At 41.9% G+C, this 18,749-nt stretch overlaps 2 protein-coding genes across 4 annotated transcripts in view; one reads left to right on the forward strand and one right to left on the reverse strand.

The window, feature by feature from the left end:
- The first annotated feature begins 10,430 nt into the window (after window positions 1-10,430).
- LOC111966998 (CD40 ligand) lies at window positions 10,431-14,017 on the forward strand. Its single transcript, XM_023991909.2, has 5 exons — window positions 10,431-10,713; window positions 11,444-11,578; window positions 11,698-11,719; window positions 12,930-13,016; window positions 13,425-14,017. The coding sequence occupies exons 1-5, from the start codon at window positions 10,531-10,533 to the stop codon at window positions 13,790-13,792; spliced, it is 795 nt and encodes a 264-aa protein (XP_023847677.1). The 5' UTR covers window positions 10,431-10,530; the 3' UTR covers window positions 13,793-14,017.
- A 1,308-nt stretch (window positions 14,018-15,325) lies between these two features.
- The window catches only part of LOC111967431 (rho guanine nucleotide exchange factor 6), a 29,401-nt gene continuing 25,977 nt past the window's right edge, over window positions 15,326-18,749 (reverse strand). For all 3 annotated transcript variants that reach the window (XM_023992445.2, XM_023992444.1, XM_023992446.2), the window contains 2 exons: window positions 18,137-18,191; window positions 15,326-17,968 (listed from right to left, as the gene is read on the reverse strand). In XM_023992445.2, the coding sequence (XP_023848213.1) occupies window positions 17,846-17,968; window positions 18,137-18,191 (178 nt within the window). In that variant the 3' untranslated portion in view covers window positions 15,326-17,845. The remainder of the gene's footprint in view (window positions 17,969-18,136; window positions 18,192-18,749) is intronic.

Below are 18,749 nucleotides of genomic sequence, written 5' to 3' on the forward strand. Positions count from 1 at the left end.
TATAAAGACAATAGGGTGCCATTTCGGACGTAGACTACCACTAAATGTCTTGAGTTAACATTCACTCTGCACTAGCAGTAAAAGAGGACTTAAGACAAACTAGGGGGGAAAAAACCCTGAAACTTTCATTTTCATAATGCACATTGCTGAACAGAGAAATGACAGTTTGAAGTGTTCCATTATTAAATGCAGCCTTGGCAACATTTTTCTTTTTTTTTTACTACAAAAACGCACTGTTTTGGAATCAGCTTAGTTTCCTTGTATCTAAAATATATGAACCATGACATACATTGCAACAATATAGAAACTAATACAGCGGCATATTAACATGACTGGCAAGCTGTCTAAACAAAGTTCACCAATACACAACTGCCAAAGCACTAAATTCTACATTATAGGCATAAGGGAAATACACATTTATATTTAGTATGGTGATCAGTAACAAACCAGGGCTTCCCTTAGTGGCATACATATGAATCTCTGGTGGTATGCCCCTTGAGCTATAGTATTTGTTTAACTGATGATAAAGGGGTTTAAATCCATGTATAAATATCAAGTTATGATTCAGCCCTAAATGCAGTAGAAGTCTGATTTATAACGATATGAGGATGAAGATGCAAGAAGGCTAACGCTAAGAATGGAGCAGGAATGCTAACACTAAGGTTAGTGCTGGAATTCACAAGCCAAAGCAAGTCAATGGTACCCATATTAGCATTTTCTTGCACTTCATGTCCAAATCTATAACTATTGAGTTATACAATTTATTTTTMGGACATGAAGTACACAAATTCTAATATGGGTAGCTTACCATTGACTCACTTTGGATTGTGCCATCAATGCTAAAATATTAGCATTTGAAACAGTGGTCAGGTAAACAAAACCAAAGCACAGATTTGTCATATATTGTTAAGAGTATTTTACTTTCAATTGGTATCAAGAATATGCATATCCTTGCTTCAGGGCCTGAGCTACAGGCAGTTAGATTTGGGGGTCATTTTAGATGAAAATTGGGAAAAAAGACTAATCCTTAAGAGGTTTTAAAGCGGCAATATGTAACTTTTTGGGCGACCTGACCAAATGCACATAGAAATGTGAGTTATAGATCTGTCACTCATTGAAAAAAAGTCTAAGAAGCGATAGATCTGTTCTGTGTGCTATTTCTATGCTTCCTGTTCTCAAGTTTTGTTTTTGCATCTTTTACTTTTGGTTTAGTACACCAGCTGAAAATATTCTTTGTTATGGAAAATATATTAAACAGCGGTTTAGATGGTGCAATGATTCTCTACACRATATTTGCTTGTTTTGTCACAACCTGAAATTAGGCAAACTGTTAACATTTTAGCAACCAGGAAATGGCAGAGTGATTTCTGCATAGTGCACCTTTAAGCAAAAAGGTTACATCAACTCTGGGGTCTGTTTTGAGGCAAGCCACAGGGGAAGACTTTGTGCCCACAACCCACCTGTGAAATTTTGCATGCGAATGTGGAACACTGTTCCACTTTCAGTAAAACCCTACATATATTAACATGCCTTCAAGCTAGCAGTCTTTCCATTCTCGCTCGTCCTGTGGTCCAACTCAAATGCTTCACTATGAGAGGAGGCTGGGGGTGGCTCTTACAGCAATTTACAGAATTCTGATGAAAACCAACCATCCCCGCTGTTGATTTGTGGGATAACATTGGCCTCTCAAGCGTTGGTGTGGTTGACACTGACTAATTCTTTCTGTAACCAGTGTGGGTTTTTGGGCACCTATACTTGAAAGAGGGGCGGATTTCCAAAAATGTCTTCCCACTGGGTACAAGCTGGTTGAATCAACATTGTTTCAATGTAGTTTGTCAACGTATTGTTACGTGAGAAATACATTGGATTAGAAGAAAAAAAATGTTGAGGAAGCAATTTCAACCACAGGATTATGTCAAGGTAACTGAATTTCAACAGACAAACCTTGTTTAAAATACCATATGACCAAAAGTACGTGGACACCTGCTCGACAAACATCTCATTCCAAAATCATGGGTATTAATATGGAGTTGCCCCCCCTTTGCTGCTATAACAGCCTCAACTCTTCTGGGAAGGCTTTCCCACTAGATGTCGGAACATTGCTGCGGGGATTTGCTTCCATTTAGCCACAAGCATTAGTGAGGTCGGGCACTGATGTTGGGCTATTAGGCCTGGCTCGCAGTCGGCATTCCAAATCTTCCCAAAGGTGTTATATTTGGTTGAGGTCAGGGCTCTGTGCAGGCCAGTCAAGTTCGTCCACACTGATCTTGACAAACCATTTCTGTATGGACCTCGCTTTGTGCACGGGGGCATTGTCATGCTGAGACTGGAAAAGGCTAAGTTAAACGCACAAAATAAACGCTCACAATTGGCCCAGCGTCGTCCGGGTTAGGGGAAAGTTTGGCCGGCTGGGATTTCCTTGTCCCATCGCGCTGTAGCTGCTCCTTGTGGCGGGACGGGTGCCTGCAAGCTGACTTAGGTCATCAGCTGGACTGTATTTCCTCTGACACATTGGTGCGGCTGGCTTCCAGGTTAAGCGAGCAGTGTGTCAAGAAGCAGTGCGGCTTGGCAGGGTCGTGTTTCGGAGGACACATGGCTCTCGACCTTCTCCTCTCCGTAGGGGAGTTGCAGTGATGGGACAAGAGAACTAAATTGTTATTGGGGCATATGTGTAAATTGTATATGTGTAATTTGTACTTTAAAAAAAACATCAGATCTAGATCCACGATCAGATAAAAAACATTAGGCTGTGCGGCACCTCCCATCCAAGGTTTTAACCAAACCTATGTTATTTGTCACTGACTGTTACCAATGTGCTATCAACCTAAATACTATAAAGCATTTGTAAAGTCATCAACAGCTATTGTTTCAATTCAACCCATAATTCAACTAAGAATAGACAATACAATAGGCCTAGGGTTTCAAGCTRGGGTTGATTTCAAATGGAATGATATTTAGTTATATTGAATTGTGTTTGGCTGTCAACGCAACCAAATATCAATATTTAAAGGTGATGTATTTTCTGCTGGGTTAGTTCAATCTGTGCCACTGAATTAGTCTGGCTTTAATTCTAGTTTGTCTACAAATGTATAATGATGTTGGATTCGCAGCTCCATCTCAACATTCTAAGTAAAACAAAACAGGACTAAATCAAATAACTTTATTTAAAGTGCACATAAAGTTAGATTTTATCCTGTTCTTTAATTTACATTTTTGGTTGAGATGGAGACATGAATTCAAACATTAATTCCAGTTTGTCTACAAATGAATAATTTAAGCCAGACTAAATCAGTAACCCAGATGGACCTATCCAATGGCTGTAATAATCTGCGCAGACGGTTGAATGGCATTGATTATTTCCACCATTCTATTGTAATCTCAACTGGAATGCAGGTCATTTGGTTCTGTCATTAGATTAAACACAATGGCAACACAATCTGTCCTATAAATAGACAAATCTGACATTGAATTCCCATTTACTATCTTGTGCTTTTAAATAGTTGATAGCGCAGTGTTAAACATTTGGGTGACAACTAATCCAAAAATCTGACATTTCTCCATTGGAATTTGGTTGAGCTTTAAGAGAATGCTGCCTATATACATATACTTGAAATCACTGGCCACTTTAATAAACGGAACACTAGTCACTTTAACGTTTACATATCTTGCATTACTCATCTCAACTGCATATACCGTATTCTACTGTATCTTAGTCTATACTGCTTTGACATTGCTTGTCCTCCATATATTTATATATTCTTAAATTACATTCCTTTACTTAGATTTGTGTGTATTGTTAGATATTACTGCACTGTCGCAGCTGGAAACACAAGCGTTTCACTACACCCGCAATAACATCTGCTATATGTGACCAATAAAATTTGATTTGAGGTTTGATGAAAGCACAGTGATAACACATTGGAAATTCAGTTAACTTTTGGCTGTCTTTTGGAGTGGGTGAATATAGGTTGTAATCCCATTGATCAACGTCTCAACCACAGGAGGCTGCTGATGGGAGGAAGGCTCATAATGCCTTGAATGGAATGGTATCAAACATATGGAAACCACGTGTTTGTGTTCAATAGCATTACATTTAATTCTGCATACTCCAAGAAAGGTTCATCTCACCTTTTTGGTACATTTAAAAAAAAAAAAAAACATTCAGACTATTTGCTATGAGACTTAATTGAGCTCAGGTGTATCCTGTTTCCATTGATCATCCTTGATGTTTCTACAACTTGATTGGAGTCCACCTGTGGTACAATTTATTGATTGGACATGATTTGGAAAGGCACACACCTGTCTATATAAGGTCCCACAGTTGACAGTGCATGACAGAGCAAAAACCAAGCCATGAGGTTGAAGGAATTGTCCATAGAGCTCCGAGACAATTGTGTCGAGGCACATATCTGGGGAAAGGTACCAAAAAATGTCTGCAGCATTGAAGGTCCCCAAGAACACAGTGGCCTCCATTCCTAAATGGAAGAAGTTTGGAACCACCAAGACTCTTTCTTTAGAGCTGGCCGCCCAGCCAAACTGAGCAATCGGGGGAGAAGGGCCTTGGTCAGGGAGGTGGTCACTCTGACAGAGCTCCAGAGTTCCTCTGCAGAGATGGTTGTCCTTCTGGAAGATTCTACCATCTCTGCAGCACTCCACCAATCAGGCCTTTACGGTAGAGTGGCCAGACGGAAGCCACTCCTCAGTAAAAGTCAAATGACAGCCCACTTGGAGTTTGCAAAAAGGCAACTAAAGAATCTCAGACCATGAGAAACAAGATTCTCTGATCTGATGAAACCAAGATTGAAGACTTTGGCCTGAATGCCAAGCATCACGTCTGGAGGAAACCAGGCACTGCTCATCACCTGGCCGATACCATCCCTATGGTGAAGCATGGTGGTGGCATCATGCTGTGGGGCTGTTTTTCAGTGGCAGGGACTGGGAGACTAGTCAGGATCAAGTTAAGATTAACGGAGCAAAGTACAGAGAGATCCTTGATGAAAACCTGCTCCAGAACGCTCAGGACCTCAGACTGCAGGAAAAGGTTCACCTTCCAACAGGACAACGACCCTAAGCACACAGCCAATACAACGCAGGAGTGGCTTCGGGACAAGTCTCTGAATGTCCTTGAYWGGCCCAGCCAGAGCCCGAACTTGAACCTGATCGAACATCTCTGCAGAGACCTGAAAATAGCTGTGCAGTGACGCTCCCCATCCAACCTGACATAGCTTGAGAGGATCTACAGAGAAGAATGGAAGAAASTCCCCAAATACAGGTGTGCCAAGCTTGTAGGGTCATACCCAAGAAGACTTGAGGCTGTAATCGCTGCCAAAGGTGCTTCAACAAAGTACTGAGTCTGAATACTTATGTAAATGTGATATTTCCTTTTAATTTTTTATAAATTTGCAAAAATGTATAATAACCATTTTTTCTTTGTCATTGTGGGGTATTGTGTGTAGATTGAAGAAAAAACATTTTAATACATTTTAGAAATAAGGCTGTAACATAATAAAATGTGGAAAAAGTCAAGGGGTCTGAATACTTTCTGAATGCACTGTATTTGGTCTTAGAGAAAATGTGCATATTTTGAAAGATCTTTCTTGATCTAAACATTAGCCTCCATCACTGTTGACGTATCACAGGACTCTAGCAAGGCTTCCTGAATTTGTTAGGAGCCTGCCTTTCATCTAATATTAATCTTGTCCATCTATGACAAAGTGAACGTTGTTTCTGTTTTAAAATCTATGAATTATTTTAGATTACTGGCTATAAATTGATTGCAATGTGCTACAGCGACGAAACCACTTTCCTGTTGCGTTACGGTGTAAGGATTCCAGGCATATGCGTTGTTAGTGGATGTGACGTAGGGCTCAGACAGGAGTTGATGGACAGTCCGAAGAGCAAACAAAATGGTCAGTGGGACATCCCAGCTACAAGTGGTGTCAGATTTCAGAGACATACTCCTGTGTCTGTGAGAATCAGGGCTACCGCTCAATGCAAGCAGTCTTCGGTGTCCACAGATCTATTTATAAACAAATGGCTTCCAGTACCAGAACCACGCAGGTCCCCTAAACAGTGGACTTAGAGGTTTTAAAACTAATTTGATGACGCAGTTAAAATGTGTATTTTATTCGGTGTCGGAGAAGATGGCTGACGTTTTACGTGCTCCTAACCATTTGTGCTTTTTTGTCTGTATTTTTGTGTTTGTAACTTATTTTTTTAAACTTATTTTGTACATACTGTTGTTGCTACCGTCTCTAATGACTGAAAATAACTTTTGGACATCAGAACAGTGATTATTCACCACGAACTGGCAGAAGCTTTTTTTTACTTTAACGAGTCCGACGAGTCCGACGAGCCCGACGTGAAGGACATACTGCTTTCCCGGGAACAGGCCCAAATCCCCMTCATTTGCGTGAAGAGCCGACGGCGAAAAAGAGGACGGAGGTCAGGCTGCCTTCTGAGAATTCGTAGGTGATTGATTAAATCCCCCCTGCCTTCAGTTCTACTAGCTAACGTGCAATCATTGGAAAATTAAAATCGACGACCTACGAGGAAGATCAAACTACCAACGGGACATTTAAAAACTGTAATATCTTATGCTTCGGAGTAGTGGCTGAATGACGACATTATCAACATACGGCTGGTTATACACTGTATCGGCAGGATAGAACAGTGGCGTCTGGTAAGACAAGGGGGGGCGGACTATACATATTTGTAAACAACAGCTGGTGCACGATATCTAAGGAAGTCTTGAGGTTTTGCTCGCCTGAGGTAGAGTATCTCATTATAAGCTGTAGACCACACTATCTACTTTGAGAGTTTATCTGTAATTTTCCTAGCTGTCTACACACCACCACAGACCGATGCTGGCACTAAGACCGCACTCAATGAGCTGTATTCCGCCATAAGCAAAGAGGAAAACGCTCATCCAGAGGCAGCGCTCCTAGTGAACTTTAATGCAAGGAAACTTAAATCAGTTCTACCAAATTTCTATCAGCATGTTAAATGTGCAACCAGAGAAAAAAAAKCTCTATACCACCTATACTCCACTCCACACACAGAGACGCGTACATCGGATTCTTCTGATGGCATTGAGGAGTACACAACATCAGTCATTGGCTTCATCAATAAGTGCATCGATGACGTCGTCCCCACAGTGACCGTACGGACATACCCCAACCAGAAGCCATGGATTACAGGCAACATCCGCACTGAGCTAAAGGCTAGAGCTGCTGCTTTCAAGGAGCGGGACTCTAACCCGGAAGCCTATAAGAAATCCCGCTTGGACCTCAGATGAACCATCAAACAGGCAAAGTGTCAATACAGGACTAAGATCGAATCGTACTACACCGGCTCCGACGCTCGTCGGATGTGGCAGGGCTTGCAAACCATTAGACTACAAAGGGAAGCACAGCCGAGAGCTGCCTAGTGACACAAGCCTACCAGATGAGCTAAACTACTTATATGCTTGCTTTGAGACAAATAACACAAACATGCATGAGAGCACCAGCTGTTCCGGATGACTGTGTGATCACGCTCTCCGTAGCCGATGTGAGTAAGACCTTTTAAACAGGTTAACATTCACAAGGCCGCAGGGCCAGACGGATTACCAGGACGTGCACTGCGAGCATGCGCTGACCAACTGGCAAGTGTCTTCACTGACATCGTCAACCTCTCCCTGTCCGAGGTCTGTAATACCAACATGTTTTAAGCAGACCACCATAGTCCCTGTGCCCAAGAACACTAAGGTAACCTGCCTAAATGACTACCGACTCGTAGAACTCACATCTGTAGCCATGAAGTGCTTTAAATGGCTCACATCAACACCATTATCCCAGAAACTCTAGACCCACCCCGATTTGCATACCGCCTTAACAGATTCACAAGTGATGCAATCTCTATTGCACTCCACACTGCCCTTTCCCACCTGGACAAAAGGAACACCTGTGTGAGAATGCTATTCATTGATTACAACTCAGCGTTCAACACCATTGTGCCCTCAAAGCTCATCACTACGCTAAGGACCCTAGGACTAAACACCTCCCTCTGCATCTGGATCCAGGACTTCCTAACGGGCCGCCCCCAGGTGGTAAGGGTAGGTAACAACACATCCGCCACGCTGAACCTCAACACAGGGGCCCCACAGGGGTGCGTGCTCAGTCCCCTCCTGCACTCCCTGTTTACTCATGACTTCACGGCCAGGCACAACTCCAACACCATCATTAAGTTTGCCTATGACACAACAGTGGTAGGCCTGATCACCGACAACGACGAGACAGCCTATAGGGAGGAGGTCAGAGACCTGGCCGTGTGGTGCCAGGACAACAACCTATCCCTCAATGTAATCAAGACAAAGGAGATGATTGTGGACTACAGGAAAAGGAGGACTGAGCACGCCCCCACTCTCATCGACGGGGCTGTAGTGGAGCAGGTTGAGAGCTTCAAGTTCCTTGGTGTCCACATCACCAACAAACTAACATGGTTCAAGCACACCAAGACAGTCGTGAAGACTGAAAAGATTTGGCATGGGTCCTCAGATCCTTAAAAGGTTCCACAGCTGCACCATCAAGGGCATCCTGACTGGTTGCATCACTGCCTGGTATGGCAACTGCTCGGCCTCCGACCGCAAGGCACTACAGAAGGTAGTGTGTACGGCCCGGTACATAACTGGGGCCAAGCTTCCTGCCACCCAGGACCTCTATACTAGGCAGTATCAGAGGAACGCCCTAAAAAATTGCCAGGCTCCAGCCACCCTAGTCATAGACTGTTCTCTCTGCTACCGCAGAGTGGAACCGGAGCACCAAGTCTAGGTCCTTGAGGCTTCTAAACAGCTTCTACCCCAAGTCTAGGTCCTTGAGTCTTCTAAACAGCTTCTACCCCCAAGCCATAAGACTCCTGAACATCTAATCAAATAACTACACAGACAATTTGCATTGCCCCCCCCCCCGTTTTACACCGCTGCTACTCTGTTATTATCTATGCATAGTCACTTTAATAACTCTACCTACATGTACATATTACCTCGACTAACCGGTGCCCCCACACATTGACTCTATATACAGGAGGTACTGGTACAGTCTCACTATTGTTATTTTACTGCTGCTCTTTATTAACTACTTGTTACTTTTTCTTATTCATATTTTTTAAACTGCATTGTTGGTTAGGGGCTTGTAAATAAGCATTTCACTGTAAGGTGAACACACCTGTTGTATGTGACAAATACAATTTGATTTATTTGCTCTATTTTTTTGGATCAACTGATTCAGTGGAAGTATAGAAAAGAAATGACACACTTGTGAATCATATCCTGTGTGAGACGGTCAGAAAGGTTAGCCACCAGTTTTCACTTCCACTTTCTTTGCAGGGTGCAGTGTGTGATAAACAACCCAGCTAACAATTCTAGGGGGAGAGAATGTTCTTGTAATGTTCTCCTGATGTTTGTGCCCATTTTTTTCTTTAGTTATGGGAAAATTCTATGTATGTTAGCAAAAAACTCCGGAGAACTTATTTAGCATGTTTTGGCATTAGACTTAAGAGAACATTCCCTTTCAAGCACAGTCTCGTTAAAAAGAAGCGTTCGTACTACTTCCTATTCAAAGTGCTCTGAACAAATTGTCAAACAGAACATGGTTACCATGTTTACTGAATATCCTAAATTAATGTTCTAGACACGTGTCATGGGAACGTTGCAAGTACATGCCTAACCAATGATGTTTAAAACAAATGTGGTGGCATAGCAGGAAGATCAGATGAACCAAAAAGTTGTGAGTCTTAGGTGAGGACATGTGGAATAATAACTGTATAAATGAACAATGTAATCATGTGTCAAATATGTAAGTTGAAAACATTGTATATTAAAATCACTGTTTGTGTGGATGTCCCTAACCTTGACAACAGACAACGAGCTGTGAATGGATCAGTGGTTCACCAATCAGGGCCTTGATGAGATCTGAAATGGTAAAAAAAAATATATTTGGCAAAGTCCTTTCAACTGTAAACCTATGAAAACGTTTGATTCAATTGAAATATCTAACATGCCCAACTCTAAACAGAAATATATAGATGCATCTCTAGGTGCTGGTTGAATTGTTTTCTGTCAGATGGACAAATTTCAGCCAAAAAGCCTTGGTCAGCAAATGCATTGATTGTGCAACATTCAAACCCTTCTTTAGGTGATTTCCATCAGCATTTCTACTAAGCTCTATCATATCACACACCAATCACTTCAAGAAAGGAACCTTTTGGAATCAGTCCCTGGGTAAACGTGGACTGGAGAAGCCAACAGGTAAAAATGGGATTGTTTAGAGAGGTTGATGCATTCAAATCAAACCCAGACACAATGTACACACACACACACACACACACACACAGACATGCACTCAGAGGCACACACCTAAAAGTTGAGAGCTTCCGGGAAGTGGCCTCTGAAGAACACACTTGCTAGTGACAGTCGACTGACAGTAGCTATTCAGAAGTGAATGGTGTGTGAAGGCAGCCAGACCTCCCCAGAGTAAATCTCTCTGCACCACCATGATCAACATGTACCAGACCAACCTGCCTCCACCACCGATCCCCCCCCGGCTAGGCTCTGTCAAGTCAGCACCAGGCCCGGGCCACAACAAACCTCTCCTCGGGTTCCTCATTGGTATGATAGTGCTCCAAATGCTGCTACTACTGGGGGGATTCACCTACCTGTACCACAAGGAAAACAAGGTAAGAACTCACCTTTCTAGATATGGTTATACATGTATTAGTTTCTTAGTGCCACGTTCACAACTATCATAGATCATGGATACAAGTTTATTTTTGGTAACACTTTAATTGGATAAGTCCATCCGTGAATGCTCTACAGACTCTCAATAGCATTTCAACTAACTGTCTACGAACACTAGTCCTTATCCTAACCTTTATTCTAAACCTAACCTTAGCCAGCAGTTGCTTATGAACAGATAGTATGACCACCTGTAGAGCATATCTAGACGAACTATKCGGACTACCCAAATAAAGTGTGACCCGTTTAATTATTTTATAGCTGAAATCTATCCTGAACTCTACTAGAGTGAGATATTGTTTGAATATGACTGCCGTCGGCTCTACGTGACATAGTATAGTGTATTTTCAAAGAGCATTGTGGTTTACAGAGTAAGAGCGTCTTTTCAACATCTAAAGTATTTCAGTTTCAACCTAGGCCTACTATTCTTCAAGCACAGGAAACAACCTCCGTTATAAAACAATTAAAATAGGTTCATGAGAACATTTTCCATGATCAGAATAAACATTCGACAGAAACATTTAGAAACAACACACACAAAACAACTGCTTAGTCCTAACATGCTTCATGAGCTTGTCCTGATGTGAACTTGAAAGACACGTGTGATCCTCCTTAATCAGTGCTGATATTAAATATAATGTTAACATTAATTCCTGCTTTGTTTGGGCTCAGTATGACGAGGACTTTGAACACAAGTACCTGGATGACATGATTGTCATGAGGAGACTTGGGGAGTGTGAGAAAGACAGCCAGTCAATGCTGGACTGTGAGAAGCTTGTGGAGAAATACAAAAACATAATGGAAAAGGTAGGCTATGGTTTCTGAGACTCAAATTAAGATAGAGGTTTTAGGAGTACATTTGGAGAAGAAGAAATATGCAGTATTAACAGATAATTAAGCAATGCTATGCTCTCTCTCTCCTCAAGGTCTCAGAAGTGGAAGGAAAAGGTATGTCAAAATATTTAATTACATACAGTGAGCTCCAAAAGTATTGGGACAGTGACACGTGTTGTTGTTTTGGATCTGTACTGCAGCACTTTGGAGTACAGGCTGTCATCTTTCATTTGAGGGTATTTTCATCCATATCGGGTGAACCGTTTAGAGATGACAGACCTTTTGTACATAGTCCGCCCATTTTAGAGGACCAAGGGTTATTGGGACAAATTCTCTGATGTGAATTAAAGTAGTAGAATTTGAAGTATTTGGTCCCATATTCATAGCACGCAATGACTACATCAAGCTTGTGACTACACCTTTGTAGGATGCATTTGCTGTTTGTTTAAGTTGCGTTTCAGATTACGCTGTGCCCAATCAAAATTGCTGATAAATAATGTATTGTGTTACTTTTATTGTAAATAAGAATAGAATATGTTTCTAAACACTTCTGCATTAATGTGGCTGCCATGATTACAGATTGCTACCATGATTACAGATTGCTACCATGATTACAGATTGCTACCATGATTACAGATTGCTACCATGATTACAGATTGCTACCATGATTACGGATAATCCTGAATGAATCGTGGATAATGATGAGTGAGAAAGTTAGACACACAATTATCATACCTCCCCAAAAAACAATGCTAACCTCCACTGCCATTGTAACGGTGAGAGGTTAGCATGTCTTGGGGGTACGACAGTTGTGCGACTCCACAATGACACAATACATTATTTACCATTCATTATTATTGGGCACAAAATAATCTGAAACACAACCAAAACAAACAGCAAATGCATCCAACAAGTGTGTCACAAGCTTGGATGTACTTAATTCATTGCATGCTAGGAATATGGGACCAAATACTTAACGTTTGACTACTTTAATACATAAGTGAATTTGTCCCAATACTTTTGGTCCCCTAAAATGGGTGGAGTATGTCCAAAAAGTGCTGTAATTTCTAAGCAGTTCACCCAATATGGATGAACATATCCTCAAATTAAAGCTGACAGTCTACACTTTAACCCCAGTCAATGTATCACTTCAAATCCAAAGTGCTGGAGTACAGAGCCAAAACAACAACATGTGTCACTGTCCAAATACTTTTGGAGCTCTTTATATGTGTTTCTGTACTTCACCTGCTTTACTTGCCACACTGTCAGCAGAGAACCTCCTATTCTGAGAGGGTGAAGACTGACTGTCTGTTCTCCGTTTCAGCTGTCAAACTCACTGGGGGTTTGCTCTCGAATGGAGCCATGGCACGCATGATAGTCAAGCAACCTGTAGTTGGTGCACTCCCTTCATGTAAGAGATGTTACTTATCACGAACATTCTTGGTTTGTCTTTTTCCTATGGAATTGCAGCCTCAATTCAAGATGTGTCAGTATGAGGTACTACATAGAACCATGACTACATGGAACTCTTAACTAATGTAAGCAGTCAAATCTGATTCAAACAAAAGAACTACACCTTATGGAACAGCGCCGACAGTGAAGACACACACACACGCAAACACATACACACATCGATTTTGTATTGGAGATATGTTGTAGTAGTGTAATAATGTATTGCGAAGTGTAACGTTTGAACTGTATGTACATTTCCTTAATGTTGCTGGACCCCAGGAAGAGTAGCTGCTGCTGCTTTGGCAGAAGCTAATGGGGATCCATAATAAATGCAAATTCTTAAAATATAAATTGTTTGGTTGAACAGCAAAGTATCTGGAGTGGAACATAGGCCACTCAGTGCTGAGGAACGTCCAGTACTTCAAGTCCAGCTGGCTGAAGGTTCAGCAGTCTGGAGACTACGACATTTACTCCCAGGTGGCCTTCTCCAAATGGCACCCCAAAACCCCTCTGGCCAGCCGGGTGAAGCTGAGGAAGGGGGAGACAGGAGAGGAGAAGAACCTGATGACAGCCTACTGCAGCCTGGGGGACCAGAATCGTACAGACGTGTGTACGGCCTTCCAGGGAGGAGTGTTTAGTCTGGAGCCTGAAGACCAGATCTCTGTGTGGGTGACGGACCCCAGCCTGGTCAACTATGAGGAGGGGACGACCACCTTTGGATTATATAAACTGTAGGCTAGACATTACCTACAGTATGGAGAGGATGGACTCTATTACTTTGGATTATTACTGTATTGGAGTGATGGGTGGAATCAAAGCCCTGCGTGCTGTTGGATTTGTTACAGGACTGATCACAGATCTGCTCATGGACTACAATTTGAACATCTTTCTAAAAAAAGGCCATGGTGAAAGGAATCCCTGGAACTTATCGCTGTTGATTGGATAACCTGCTCTCCCTGCCCCCACAATGTTAGATATGAATATGGCAATGACTGTGTATTTATTGTGACGGATGGTGTTTGTATAGTTAATAAATTATTATATTTTAATTTAAAACGTGCTTGATTATTTGAATTAAAAAGAACCATATCTCTGTGGTAAGTTTCCAATTGGTTTATTGCATACAGTATCATCTCAGTGCTTGGAACTGACGCAACCCGCGAAACCTTTATTTCCACAAGCCCCCCCCGCAATTTCGTGGGTTGCTAAGCATAATTATCAAACTAAATGGTGTGTTGTTTGACTCATCACCACAGACAAATGTCATGTACTTTATGGTTATGGTCCCCAACACAACTTGTGAAACCAAGTTGYYAAAAAAAYAAAAAGTGTCTCACGCAAACCTTCTGCAGCAATGTTGCATCCCCTCACAACAAACGCTGCAGTAACCTCTAGAATTAGCACCAGAGCAAAAAGACCTGTGCAACAAAACCAGACAGGTCTAATGAAAATCAGTGCGTTTCATGAGGATGCTGTGACAGCAATATGAGGTCTTCACACAGGGCACTGACTAAGCCATTTTGTATACTGTAGTAACAGCTACTCCAGGGGTATTCAAATCTTACCCTACGACAGCGCTTCCCAAACTCGGTCCTGGGGACCCAAAGGGGTGAACGTTTTCTTTTTGTCTGTAGCGTTACACAGCCGATTAATTTAAAAAAAGAATCAAAGCTCGATGATGAGTTGATTATTTTAATCAGATGTGTAGTGCTAACCAAAACGTGCACCCCTTGGGGTCCCCAGGACACAGTTTGGGAAACGCTGCCCCACGAGGTCCGGAGTACTGCTGTCTTTCTGTTCTACCTGAATTAATTGCGCCATCTTGTCCCAGGTCTAAAATCAGTCCTGATTTAGAGGGGAAGAATTAAAGAGCAGTGAAACTGGCTTCCAGGTTTCGATTGGGATTTCAGGGAAACAATGACTAATCTGGTTTATAAAAACAGTACGAACGTATGGCGACAAACTCCACACAGCCCTGCCGTCATATAGACCATTCCACTCCAGAGGTAGAGGGGTTGTTGAGCAGCATGGAAAGAGTAAGTCTACAGAGCAGAGGTGCAGCGTACCCTGTCAGGAGGTGAAGTGGCTTTCACAGGATGTCATCTTTACTCAGTCATTCCATCCCGTCATGGGTGTCTCTCAACATACACTAGTCACTGTAGCGTGGTCTATGTACCTGTGCAATCACTCAGAAGTGGAGAACAGGTGGAAAGCAGTTTACCAATGGACTTTTCCAGCATGAAAGAAAAACTGATGAATCACAACGGATCAAGTTTGATTTTTATTAAAAGAATGACCATACTGAAAACATGACAGTATGCCGCCACTAGAAGGAAAAAAATGCCTTACAATAGAGTTATAATTTGCATCAAACAACTTTTTCAAATGATACACATGGAGTGGTCTGCCGACAAGTCGTCATGAGCAGGATGGAACAGTCCAAGTGCTCGCTTAGGCTATCAGGCATTGAAAACTTTAAGACACTTTATGAAGAAAACAAAATGCATTGATAAAAATATTGATGGTAAAAAATAATCTCAGCAATAAAACAAACAAACAATACTGAAGGACATTTGTACAGGTGACAAAACATGTGGAGTTGACCTGACAGACCGTGGGACCTGAACACAACAGCTTGTAACAGTATACTGCTATACATCAGGACTGCAGAGAACACAGTGGCCAGGAAACAGGGACAAGGCAATAGGCCCATTTGGTTAAGGGGGTGAAAGAGTCATCATCACTGTACAATAACAGAGATACGTTTCTTTATACATTCTGGTCTACTGCCCAACTGACTGTCTCAGAGTGACACTAAAGTAAAAACAGTCATACTGAAGTGGTCACATTGCATTTTCATGAAGTTCCTACTGTCACTCTGCAGTATGAGGTTGACATCAGGTCCTACAGTGTATGCACTGCACGTCATCCCGGGAGGAAGTGCTGTGATTCAACTGAATAATCTTTCACCTAAGTGCTGTGATTCAACTGAATAATCTTTCACCTAAGGCCTTGACATAAGGCATCAAAGCCCGGTTCACATTGAATTGTTACACGACCCTTACCTGTCCCCATGAACGTCTAAACAGTGCCATCAGCCCCATTGAAAATGGGAAACATGACAGAAAACCTGTGCATGTAAATCCCTGCCACTTCCTCTGTACCTCGTAACTTAATCCACTGTGATCAGGAGGCCCTTGATCCCACTACTCATACTTTACACTCTCCATCAACACAATCAAAGTGGGGACATATCTCCATCTGCATTAACTCATGAGAAAGAAGCATAAGAACGACAGACCAGGGACGAAATTTACAAACCGTCCAAGAAACGGATCATCTTTGTTCCCTTTTAGACCATAATTAGTTAAGATTTTAAAAAATGGACAGGAGGGTCCTGATCCTAGAACAGCAGTCCTACTCAGACACTCTGAAAATGGGCGCAGGACACGGATGCAATGAGACTTCCTTGGAATGTAACCCTAACTCACATTGTGGGACACAGTTTACGACGTACAAATAACATTGTTCCTGTGGTACCAAATTCTTAAAATCAAAATGGGTTGTGTTTTGTCTTCCCCAATGGACAATGCCAAATAAATAAAGATCACTTTTTAAAAAATCCTTAGGTTATCATTCTGTAGAGGTGGTTTCTGCGGTGCGGGTTGGTTTAAGGCAGAAACCCAGAGACCGCCCCAAGTGGGTTCCCAGTACCATATAACCTACATACAATACACACGTCTCTACCTACATAATGAAATGTTTTCATGGAAAATAAATAAGCAATATATATTCTTTAACTCCCGAATAAAGCAAAGCTATGTATTATTAGTACATGTATTTAATTGTTATATCGTTTCGGTAAGAAAGTATAGGCCACACCGTTGTCATCTTTACATGTGTCTATTTTATACGCAATACACCATATACGGGTATTCTATTTGTTATATATCTATATCCCTGAAAGCTTTGGCCTATATATTGATCGTCACATCTAATGTGTGACAATATCATAAAAARACTGTACATCCATGCAGATTGTAAGAAACACAGTCAAGGACATTATTCACTAATGTTAACACCAGCGTGGATATGAGCGGTATTGAAATCCACTTACCATGAGCTAGAGGACTGTTTGATAGTTCATGGATAGGTCTCACCCATCTGAAATGAAAAGCTAAAGCTTTGAGGACTATGAAATAGCTTGGAGACGCAGAGTCTCACGTCTTGAACGTGCATTCTCAAAATGCCAATGATGTTCACTAAAGCTCGACGCAAGCCTCGCTCTTTCCCGACAAGGCTGCAGGGGGTGTCCAACACCAAAATAAAGAAACAGTGCTGTAACAGACGTAGAGTGGGACAGATGAGCCCTAGTTATGGCTGAGGGAGTCGCTCTCCTGCTGAAACAAGTGCATGCAAGAGAACACTCCATTGAACTGAAAGATGGCTTCTCGTTCCCATTAGATGTTCTATTGAAAATGTAGACACAGTAGTCCACAGTGGCGATGCAGCTGGTGACACTAGAGCAGTAGTTCTTTCTCCTTTGTCCAAAATTCTTCCATCAGAGTTGACCAGTGCCAGTAGACGGGAGGCAATCAATCAGAATTTTCGCTTCTGGTTATTCCCCCCCCTCCAAGCATCAGACCAGAGAGTTGCTCTAACCATTGTCCAGATACATGAATCCAACCCTTCTGTGTTGTAGGGATTGAAGGCAGTCACACACAGTCGCACACACACACACACACACGGGCTAGGTAGGTAGGTAGTTGGGTAGGTATGGGGAGTTGTTCAGTGCCCTCCATCCTCCCAGGTACAGTCGTTCTTCTGCTTGGCCAGCTTCCTGACCACTCTCTCCAGCTCCTTACGAGACTTCTGCTCCTCCTCCAGACAATGCTTCATCCACTTATTCTCCTGACAAGACCCATACAAGTTAAATATTACACAGCACAGATGTGAGAACACACCTACACCCACAAGTATGAACCCACACAAACCACAATTACCCACTACACCAACACTACTTAACAAAAATGGCTTGTCAACCTTTACATTTCTCAGAGTGAACAATTCTTGTTTTACCTTCTTTAATTCATGGACCTCATCCTTTAAAGCATATACTGCATCAACCAGACTCCTGCCAGTGCAGAAACAAAAAGGTTATCAGAAAGTGGGACAACAGCATATCTTAATGTCACATTATGTTCTTTGACAAAGGCTTTGGAATTTGAGTGTTCCAGGCAGTCGAACATAATTTCACAAATATTGACGAGGCAATTTCTTGCTTCTCAATGTTCAAGGTAAAACCACCACTTGCTAATACCTTAACGTTATTATGTAAAGAAATACATTTCTTAATTTTAACTGGATTAATAAATACCACAGATTTGAAAAAGCATCGTATTAGATGTGTTGAAACGACCACCTAAACAAAACTAACTGCAGATCCATGTCATACACAGGAGGGCTGGGCGATATGGCCAGGTGATATACATAATACTCTGAGTAAAAGAGAATGTTTTTGGATTTTCACCCTCCAGACATTATTTCCTAGAGGTCTTAATGATGAAATGCCTATGTATGTTATGTTGTAAATGTGAACATTTAGGATTACTCTGACGTTTTTCTTGCGCTGTAGCCGATGATTTATGAAAACTTGCTTGGTAGGTCGATGTCCTCATTGTGTTTAATACGT

Source organism: Salvelinus sp. IW2-2015, linkage group LG8, assembly GCF_002910315.2.
Source record: "Salvelinus sp. IW2-2015 linkage group LG8, ASM291031v2, whole genome shotgun sequence".
Taxonomy (NCBI): Eukaryota; Metazoa; Chordata; class Actinopteri; order Salmoniformes; family Salmonidae; genus Salvelinus; species Salvelinus sp. IW2-2015.

What these genes read in the sequence shown, in the direction of transcription:
- LOC111966998 (XM_023991909.2), top strand. Translation starts at nt 10,531, where the DNA reads ATGATCAACATGTACCAGACCAACCTGCCTCCACCACCGATCCCCCCC. An exon ending in TGTACCACAAGGAAAACAAG is followed by an intron (nt 10,714 to 11,443) that starts GTAAGAACTCAC and finishes GTTTGGGCTCAG; the next exon opens with TATGACGAGGACTTTGAACA. An exon ending in AGTTGGTGCACTCCCTTCAT is followed by an intron (nt 13,017 to 13,424) that starts GTAAGAGATGTT and finishes TTGGTTGAACAG; the next exon opens with CAAAGTATCTGGAGTGGAAC.